The sequence below is a fragment of the Monopterus albus genome, unplaced genomic scaffold, assembly GCF_001952655.1.
Source record: "Monopterus albus unplaced genomic scaffold, M_albus_1.0 scaffold153.1, whole genome shotgun sequence".
Classification (NCBI taxonomy): domain Eukaryota; kingdom Metazoa; phylum Chordata; class Actinopteri; order Synbranchiformes; family Synbranchidae; genus Monopterus; species Monopterus albus.
Genome location: NW_018128033.1, coordinates 389,481 through 400,265, shown reverse-complemented (window position 1 = coordinate 400,265; position 10,785 = coordinate 389,481). Strand labels below are relative to the sequence as shown.

The 10,785-nt window shown below is 41.9% G+C and overlaps 1 protein-coding gene across 1 annotated transcript in view; it reads right to left on the bottom strand.

Annotated features, from left to right (window-relative positions):
• Nucleotides 1–10,785, bottom strand: part of ptpn4a (protein tyrosine phosphatase non-receptor type 4a) — a 60,974-nt gene that overhangs the window by 21,576 nt on the left and 28,613 nt on the right. Inside the window, 8 exon segments of the mRNA XM_020614895.1 lie at nt 1,962–2,050; nt 3,089–3,176; nt 3,555–3,675; nt 6,828–6,880; nt 7,081–7,125; nt 8,411–8,489; nt 9,740–9,782; nt 10,311–10,418. Of these exon segments, the coding sequence (XP_020470551.1) occupies nt 1,962–2,050; nt 3,089–3,176; nt 3,555–3,675; nt 6,828–6,880; nt 7,081–7,125; nt 8,411–8,489; nt 9,740–9,782; nt 10,311–10,418 (626 nt within the window).

Sequence of the window (10,785 nt, the reverse complement as noted above, 5' to 3'; positions counted from 1 at the left end):
TTGATACTTCGCCGTTCTTCGTGTTGTTGTTGTTGTTGTTGTTCTTCTTCTTCTTCTTCTTCTCCTTGTTTTATTGGCGGGTTGCGAGCTGAGCTGGGAGCTGCTTGACCTGACAACTGGGGTGGCATAATAAATTGTGGGGGGCCAAGAAATGTCCCCACGGGCCAAAACAAATGTGCCCCACTTTGGGCACCCCTGTTTCACATACTTACTCACACACACTTGCAGGGGCAAACACACACACACACACACACACTTAGGCAGAGCGTGAGTCATGCCCCATCTAAGTGTGGCTCATTTATCAGGCTGCTGTGAACAGAAATAGGAAGAAGGCAAAAACACAAATGTCTCTCTCATTTTTAGAGACTATGTCCAAGCCTCTCAACTCTTCTTTATCTTACAGTACAATTTACTGTATCAAAAGGAAAGTGGAAAACGACAAGAGAAGGAGGGAGCATGAGACTAAAGCAGACAAAAACAGTGAGCCTTTGTTGAAGAGGGGATGAAGACAGAATTGAGAGAGAGAAGTGAGCGTAAGGTTGAGACACTCTCCCTCTCTCCCTCTCTCTTTCTTTCTCACACATGGTAGCGGACAGCTGTTGGGGATACCGCTGCTGGTCTCTAAATTTAGCTCAGCTGACTGGATTTGCACACACATACACAGAAAGCTAAGACTAGCCAAAATGTCCTCACTTCCCAAAAATGTCTTCACTTCTCAAGTTAAACTGGCTCTCACAAAGATAGCTACACACACACATGCCCCCTATGAATGAGGGGCAAGTCCTCAGATTCATGAACTTGATCTCTCCATAAAGTGAGTTAAACCAAATCTGTCATTCTACAAACTCATAATACTGTTTTCACACACATACACACCAGCCACTATGTGTGCACAGCATGAGTGTGTGTCTGTTAAGCCTACATATGAGTGAATTATCTTGAGTTATGCGGATCTGAGTGGTTATTCTCCCACCCCCGGCACCCATTAACATTTAGCCTTCCTCCATGTAGCACCAGACTTCTAAGAATCAGTGCTTTGGAGAGCAAGAGACCTAAAAAGCGATTATACTATGTGAATTAGATATAAAGAGGTGAAACAAGGACAAAGAGAGAAGGAAAGAAAACAGATCTGATACCAATAATATTTACAGGAAACCTAGTTTAACACGAAGCCCTCCCCCAGAAAAATCTAGCAGACTCATCTGCATAATCCTAAAAAAGAGCATTTCTCAGCAAAAACAATTCCTGTAGGTGGTTTGAGTGGATCCAGCAGAAGACCGACTGGCACAGAGGTGGGTCTGTGACAAGAACAGCCACAGCTTGATTCCCAGTATCAGGGCAAATCTAGCCGGGGGGAGATGACAGAGAAGCGCTCTCTACTCGCCTACAATTACAGCTCGAAGCACAGACAGTAAGGAAGTGAAGGTTCAGCTGTGGTTCTGCTTTCGTAGGAAAATATCAATGGAGAATTCTTGTTCTTTTTTTCTAGCAGTTTCTCTCTCGGTTTCTCTCATCCACACAGATATACACATTCACAACTGAGAGCTGCCAGGTTTGCGGTTGTTAGCCACAAAGTAGCTTCACTGCCAGGTTCACTGCAGGAGTTGATCACAAGCTTCTTTCACTGAGTCTTTGAAACAGCAGTTTTGTTTACAGGTACATAATAAGCATTCTATTGTGTTCCCTCTCACTCTATTTCTCTCTCTAGCCCCCAAACCAAGAAATATGCTGTTTAGCTGGAACAGAAGGAAATTTTGGCCCTCAGTAATATCAGCCGACATTACAGTCTTTAGTGCTACAGCAATGATTACTTATGCTCTAAATCATCACTGCTAAAACTCAGTCCACCCTGACTAAGTGCCTCACAGAAATAAAATCTTTGTACATTTGTTGTTACACTCAGATAGTTGACCTGAATACTTAACATGTATTTTTACCTTCTGGATGTGTATGGTACTCACCATGGGAAACAGTTGATCCGTACCCTGTTCTTGTAAACCATAATGCCGGCAGATGTCACCCCAATGAGAATCTCTGTATTACTCTGGTCCTGAAGAGAGGGGAACAGAGTGCATGTTTAGCAGGGGTGGCAGCAGGGGAGCCGAACAGAGACACCGAAACAGTAGGAGAGGACAATGTGCAAGGTTTGTTTTCTATTTAACCTTCATTTCAACAGGAAGTCTCACTGAGATAAAGATCTCTTTTTCAAGAGACCTGGCCAAGATGGCAGCCATACACATTTACAAGACACTAAATTCAACGCAAACAAAAACTCCATTCACAAAATAAAAACAGACTCTTATTATGTGTTTAAATTCTACAAGACTTTGCATTTGTAATGAAATACAAGGATGCATGGTACACTGAATCAAGGCTTCATAGAGTAGAGGCGACTGCATGCATATACAGTATAGCGCCATAATCAATCGCAGGTAGAAAGGTAGTTTCCACCAGTTTAAGATTTATTTCTAAAATAAAAGCCAGTCTTCATCTTCTTCCGTGTTTGGATACGCTTCCTGTCTGCTACATTTCAAGTACAGCTATCTGAAAACAGCCAGACCTTGTCTTGTTTTGTTTTATGAATACAAGGCAAATTTTCTAAGGGTTTTGATTCATTTTCCTTAATAATCATGAATAGTTTAAACTGGAAAATCAGGCTCAAGACTGGTTTGGTCTGGCTGGGGACACCGTTTTGCTTACTCCACAGAAAATTGCTTTATTTTGATACTGAACACTAATGTGTGGCATTTCTGTAGGATGTGGACATCACAGTACAGCTCCTCCAACGTGCACTCCTTCCCACTGAGGCAGGCTGCTTGGCTCCTCAGCTCATAATAATAAAACTACTGACCGTGTTGTAACAGTGAGGGAGGGAAAACCTTTTGCAGATAGAGACTTCATGATATCAACTTGAATAACAATGGCTGAAGGTGGATATGAACTAAATTATCTTGTTCTGCTCAGGTCTTTGTGGAAAAAACATGACCCATTAGGTAAACAGCAGCAAACACAAACTGTATATACAATACTCTTTAACACACACACACACACCAAAACAGGCAAGAAGACATGAAACAACCTGACTTACCCTTGCATAGTGCAGCTCTACCCCATAGAGCTCCAGCGTACGTGCTGTGTTCAGATAATTAAACTCTGACTGGGCAGGAGATAGACCACTGAGAGAGAGTAGGGTTGAAAGACAGACAGGGAGGGGGGTTGTGCGGGGGAGGAAAGGGAGCGAGGATGCCAGGATAGGCAGGGTGAGAGCATGTTCCAGAGAGACAGAATTAAGAAAAAAAGGCAATTGCAAAGAAAATTAAGAAATGGTCAGATAAACTGTAGCATAAACACAGTCTCTGTTGCAAAACTAATTAAATGCAACAACAAATTACAACAGCATTTCACTTGGCAGTGACTTTCCTGAACAGACACGTGTTTATCTGGACACACAGAACTCCTTTCAGGTCCAGTTGAATGTCTTAGTTCCTTCAGGTTTGTACATGGACTTGATTGTGTGTGGGATCACAGCTGGTTTTGTGTGTATCTCAGTGTACCTGTGCTGCTGGTGATGTTTGGCGACCTCTTTGTGGAAGTCCTGTGGAGGGTTGGGGATGAAACAGTAGTCAGACAAATAGCCTGAACTATGCTCTGTTTCACTGTAATCCCCCAGTTCAGCTGCACAGAAATAAAGAGAGAGGGAGAAAGAGAGATTGGTACAATGTCAATTTAACAGGCAGAGAGGAGGAAAGACAAAATGAGACAACATCGGGGATGACAGAGGCCTGCACTCATCGTGCACAGGTATGCTTCATAAATATCGCTTTAGAAACATTTCTATGGCACTGGATTGTAACGAATCTGTCTTCTATCCTGGGGCAGAGCCAATATACCCTGTTGCCAGTGAAAACCATTTAGCCAATGCTGATCATAACCATCCTCATTAACCAAAATAGCACCAACCACAGACATACAGAAACCTTTTCATCAACATCCTTAGTTAAATTTCTGCTTGATAATTGACCTTCTTCCTCTGAACTTTCTCAAACAACCATGATCTCACACTTGCAATCTTCCTGCAATCTACTTTACTTAGTGGTGTGCATTTACTGACACAAGAAGGTGCTGGAACAATCACTCACTGGTGACAAAAAATAATGAGTCTTCACACCTTAGCTGCAAATTTTCTCATAGCCTCTGACAAGTATCTTCTATGAAAAGTGCACAGTATCACAACAAGCAACACACAGAATAAGCACAGCGTATGGATGTTGTATATAAGTGCACAGGTGTGTCTGTGTGTGTTACCAAGAGCTAACACAACCATATTTTATCATATTATTAAAGATGAAGAAAAGAGTAATTGTAGATAACAAGCAGGAGTAAGATGATTCCCAGATCGCTGGTAGCTTTCAGAGCAAACTCCCAAAGCCATATGCTCACTAGCTAGCAGTGAAAGCACAAACATAGTATCAATTCACTAACCAACTACTTGGGCGACTAGGCATATTGACCGATGAATCAATTCCAGCTCAACTGCATATTGATGTGGACACAGCTCTAGGGAGACATCCATGTACAGCAGACAGCTTACATCTCAGTGGAGTTGGATAATGTTGCTTTTACTTCAGGCTTCAGTTATTACTTTTAGCATGTTTAATGTGAAGCACAAAGACTAGCTGACAACCTGATCTCTCTTTTTATAGTTATCATCTGATGTGAAATCCATACTCAGCTGTAGTTTGGCTCAAATTGGGAGAGACTAGGTTCGGGCTTCCTATTATGATGTTTACTGATCAACAAAGCACAAAACAAGCCATTTGACCCTATTTGTGACGATGGATTTACAGGCATTGTAAAACAAAACTGTCAACTGCCAAAACTCATTTATTGGATGAGTAACTCTTTTTGCAAAACTTTAAACAATATTCACCTGGTTACACAAAATTTTCAGATCTGATTCAGTCTTTTTGCAAAGCTCTGAATAAGTCACTAAAACATACTGTGCACTGTGATGCACTTGTTATGCACAATGGTAAACACAGGTGGCAGAAGTTAAATAGAGTTTCAGCACAGCTGTCATAGTTTCCACACTATGACTCAAAGTTGTTCACACTTGTTGCTAATTATGAACTCAGAGTGCCCACGTGGAAGACGTGATTTGAAGTTGAAACCAACAATGGATAGGAACAATCAGAGGCAGAGGAGGAAGAGTGTGTGTAAGAGATGGTGTATGAGGAGGAAGAGGAGGCCAGGAGGGTGTTGCCTGAGATGTGGACGGAGCCCTCTGGCCTGACCCCGCTCAAGGATGTGATGCTGAGACAAAGGCCGAATGAATCACTTGTTGATGTTGATTTTCCAGTGTACTGTAATAAGCTTTTTAGATACAGTTCATTTTGTCTTTGTCCTGGAAGGCTTCAAGAAATGTGTCTCAACAGTTCTGAAAACCTGTATTAACAATTAACACTGGACTGAAAACCTAACCTACCCAAGCTATGTTTACTCCCCCAAACATCCTCCACTGTCAACATGAATAAATTAACAAATTCAACACCATGCAACTCTATGAAAACCAGCTTTAAAGATGTCAGTGTTTGGTGATGCAATAGCTTCTGGAGATACGAACAGCTGCATTACACAAGCCCACATCTGCTGTTTTAAAATAAAGAAATTGTGTCAGTTTGTCTTTAACAAAACACCTTTACTGCTGAGGAAGGCGTTGCTATGGCTTCCAGACTGGGTGAGATTTATGGTGTTTGAAAACCCAAGATTGAGTGTGGGATTTAGAGCGATCAGTGATGGCACTTGAGCTGAGCTAACTAAACTGGCAGCACAGCAGCTGCTTCAAGCCGTTTTTCCAAACACAAACATTTATCCTCATAATCTGGGCTGGCACTAAGCGAAGTGACAATGTGGATCCAGCTACATAGTGTATGTGTGCAAGTGTGTAAAAGTAGTGTCATGATGTTGGGAGTCTAGGCCAAATCTCTTCTCTGACCTATTTACTGCTGCAGTGCAAATTCCACAAAATATACACCAGAGAAGTGGAGTGGAGCGGGACAAGAGAGGCGGAGGGAGGAGAAAAACTCAGAGATAAAAAAACAGACCAGAAAAACAGGCTGCAAGAAAACAACGAGCAGCGGTAAAAGAGAGACAGCGTGTCAGGAGCCATTATTCTGATGACAGAGGGGCCCAGTCAACATTTAGCCCAAATGCTAAATCACAGCACCAGATGAGATTAGCACTGAGGCTGCATGTCCACTGGCACAGACCGGTCTGTAGATCTGCATGTTGCTTTTTTTTTTTTTTTTAAACTAGTGGGTTTGGAAAACATAGGAGGTGTTAAAATAGGTGAAAATGTGTGAAAAAGCAAAGAAAACAAAAACAGCGCACCACAGTGGAACACTCCATTTTATTCAGTTGCCAACTGCATGATATAGCAATGTTTAGGCCATCAATAACAAGTAGGAAATGAAGGATAATGCCTGTTATCTACACCTGTTACCCTAAAACATCCGCTGGGCTGTATGCTTACATGACTCTCTAGAACGTTTGGTCAGTAAGACTGATTTTGAACTAGTCCTTATTGAAAGAACAAGTCATGGTCTCATAGAATATTTATATCACTTCAGTCGATATCAAATACCACCACACAGCTTAATTGAATCGTAATGGCTTCAGAGAAGCAGCGATAACTGCAACAACCACAGTCATAACATTTAACAGCGTGTGTGTGTGTGTGTGTGTGTGTGTGTGTGGCTAAGGAGAGGCCTAATGAATTGCCTTTCCATTGTTATGTAGAGTGGGTGTATCCGGGGAGCACTACTTACATTGAACAGCATAGGATGCCAGCAGTGCAGCTGTGTTGTGTGGACAGGGCAATCTGGAAGCAACAGGAACACACACACAAAGCGACACACAGATGATTCAGCATTGGATCAACACAAAAGACATAGTTCTTTCACCCACTACCGTCCCTCATTAAAACCAACATTACTGCAGTGACAACAGTTCTATAAGGGCATCTAGCAGCTCTTTATCAGGCAGGATGTTCTCCCCATGTCAAAACAGCAACATACTCACCTTCCAGTTAAAATATCTTGCTTGATCTGAAGAAAATATTGGTACCTGAGGGGCACAACACACTGCATTAGGTTATGAGACCAGTAAGCCATCGTCTGTGTAAATGGAATATAATATGATGTCAAGACAAGCAGCCAACAGATGCAAGCCAGTCAGATTACAATGTTAACACTGATAATATGCCTGTTGAAAATAATGTCCCCCCGGGTCATCAGTATTATGTAATAAAATGCTGCTGACACCACCGATGTCATAAACACAGCACGGCGAGGAGTGTGCTGGCTGAGACTTGTGGAATTCACAAAACACTAGATCAGCATGTCAGATCCAAGGCTCACTATTCACCGTTACAAGCTGTAAACAAAGTGTTGATAAGGCTCAGAGAGCGTGGCCACGACTGAGAAGCTGAAACAAACACCAGGGAGAAAATAGGATATGGCACTGTGACACCTCCTCTGCATGTTGTTTATGTAGAGCGCAGTGTTACAGAGCTTATGTTTGCAGAACTGTGGGTTGGAGTCCACATTATGGCCTTGATACAAAACAAACCGGCATTTAATTTTCTCTAATGAGCCTTCATCAAGCGAGGCAGTGAAGCCCTGGTCCTCGGATTCCAATTGCAATGATTAGATCCCAAAAGGTCTTTTCAGAAAACCAAGCATTAGGTTAAGAAAAGTATTTACTCATTATAATCACACAGTATGCAACATGTCCCTTCTTCGGTGACAAGCTCTGGGACATTATGTGCCATATTTACAACTGTGAGTGGCACCTAGACTTTAAGAGCCCATGGCGCTTTTTCTTGTTTTCTGACTTATCTGCAAATTTACAACAGTGAATTAACAGCTTAGCCGTGACCTAAAGCTCGAAAAATTAGGTGTACATACTGTATGTTCTAATATTCCTATGCAGAAGCAACTCTGTTTATATACGCCTCACAAACTCTCGCTTGCGAGACTTTTTTCTAATAGAATAAAGTATTACGTGATAGTTTAAGGATTTCCTTGAATGGGCATACAATCCAGGCCGCTGCATGTTCATGTGAGTTTGCCTGACATCCACCTGTGCCCCCACCATATTAGCAAAATGTTATTTTATTATGTATGTTTCTAGTAAAGCTTATTTAAAAAAATAAAAATAAAAAAAACAATACACACACACACACACACACAACAATGTTCCGTGTTAGTACTTACAACACAGAACATTTTCAGATTTGCAGTCCCTTGTCTCAAACACCATTAGATAATACTGAGCATTTACGTGAGTGGTCCTCAGTACAACAACAACAACAACAACAACGTTTACTCAGTTAAATGTATTCTCTTACCGTGTGTATTCTTCCTGAAGTTTACTGGGGTCTGACACAAAGAATTTGACTCTGAAGCTCAAATTATGGGGAGACCCTCCTGAAACAAAGAATGACAGTTAGAGGGACAAAACAACTTGGCAGAAATTATAATATACTGGGGAGGATGCCTGTGCTTGATTTAGAGAACACTGGCTGTACTGTGATTACTAGTTTCAATGTTCTACTTGTATCTAAGGCCACATTCAGACTGAGTTTCAAAGGTGTGAAAAAACACAGCCCTCTCCATTCATTTGTGCAGGAGGACTACGTTCACTGCAGCTGGCATCAGCACCGTCAAAATGTCACAGCGCCAACTTTTGCCACACTGGATGATGACATCATCTGTCAAAAGGGCTGCATTGACCAATCATGTACGGGGGATGGTCAGCATGTGGACACCCATGGGTAGGAGACTCTTTTGTTTACCTTATTAGCATGATCATTAAATGCTATCCACTCTGATACTTGGGCCACAGTTAATGCATCATAATGACATAGTATGCATGTTCAGTGCTTTTTATCTATCAAGGTAGAGTAGGCTGCGTTAGCATCTTGGCTAAGTAAAACATAATGGAAACTCCCAGGCTGGAAACATGAATGAAGCCACTCAAGCTGACTCGTCTCAGCATGGCCATACCGTATATGCCTACAACACTCCAACTGCAACCCCTCACCCTCCTGACCAATGCAGCAGCCCCTTGCATAAAAACACAGTAGTGAGTTGTGATTTACCACGCTCAGTCTGAATGCCTGCTAAGATTGTAAAGATCTATAAGTGTGTGGAACATTTATTTCTATTACCAAAAACATGTTATTGGCATTATATTTATTTCTATTACCAAAAACATGTTACTGGCATTATACTGTACTGTACATATTTTTTATGAGCCTACATTTCTACGAATGCATCAGCCTCTGTTCTTGCACTGTGTAAAATACAAATCCCTGTGTTCCTCCTCAATGACTCAGTCACTCAGCATAGCATCATGAGTTGAAGCTCAGTTCAATCATTGCTGGAGGAGAACTGCTGCTGCTTCTTAATTGTTCCACATGTTTCAAATAAGAGTTGAGATGAAGTTTAATCATTGCTTAAGGGAGATTCAGAATTTTAAATCCAGAGACTTTAGCTTGAGGTGGAGTGTGGACTTTCCTCCATCAGTGAGACTGAGCTGCAGACTACTGCTTCACCTGGCTGGTTACATTTAAGTACGATGTGAGTGAACGTTCTTGGTGTTAGGACCTTTTGTTGTTTGCTTAAGGTGGACAGGACTGGTCAGTTTTAGGTGGTGTGTTGTAGATTTCACCTACTTTTCAACTGTTTCCTGATGGGCTTGTTGGGATCGAGCCAGCGCTGTAAAAAATTGATTAAGAGACACTTAGAGACACCACAATGCTTCGACAGCATGACTACACAACATAAATTATTCACCAGTAACCACACACACACACACACCTGTCAGAAATCCTCAAACACTGTGTGCATGGATGAAAACCCACACCCATACATACTGTACACACTGACATATAGTCAACGTACAGTCTAGACCGATATTTACACACAGACACATGTATCAGATTTTTATGAGACTGACCCAAATACAGAGCATCTCCAGAGTCCTCTTACAGGGCTCTGGAGTATTAATGTATTAACCTCAACTAAGGACGTATTAACGTCTTGCAGGCTAACACATGCATCCACATGTGAACGCACACACTTTCAGATGGCCTTCTGTTAATGTAATATCAAAATCAAAACACTTGCATTTCATGGCAACGTCCAGTTGAGATATTATGGATGGAAAAGTCTACCTAACAATGCTCACAACCCAAAAGACAAACACACACACTCCTGTAAAGTAAATAAATAAATGATACTGACTGGTGCGTCTGACGAGTCATCAGTCAAGTGCAGGCCAAAGTAATCTCTCTCAGTCAGCTCCAGGTGCTTAAAGACAGCATCCAGCAACACCTGGCCATGATCCGACTTCTGCAGAGAGGAACAGAAAACACTTGGTCCATCAGATTACATAAAGAACCACACCTTTGCCTCGTCACTGAGCAAACAGTAAGGGCACGTGACTGAGATGTGATTAAACCACGTCCTGTCTGTGCCACACTGAAGATGAGACTGAAGCACGGGGTTGGGAAAATCCCTTTGCTTCCACAAACTTCAAATAAGCACTCACACTGCTACAGAAGCATTTCATCCTCACTGGTATCGGCCCGACCACATGGGGCAGAACATGGCTTGTTTAATGACAATAACACCATCTGACATCTCTCTACCAATTTAGCAAAGTTATAAAGCTCTAATTAACATAGTATTCCTACTACAAACCTGCATGATGAAAGTG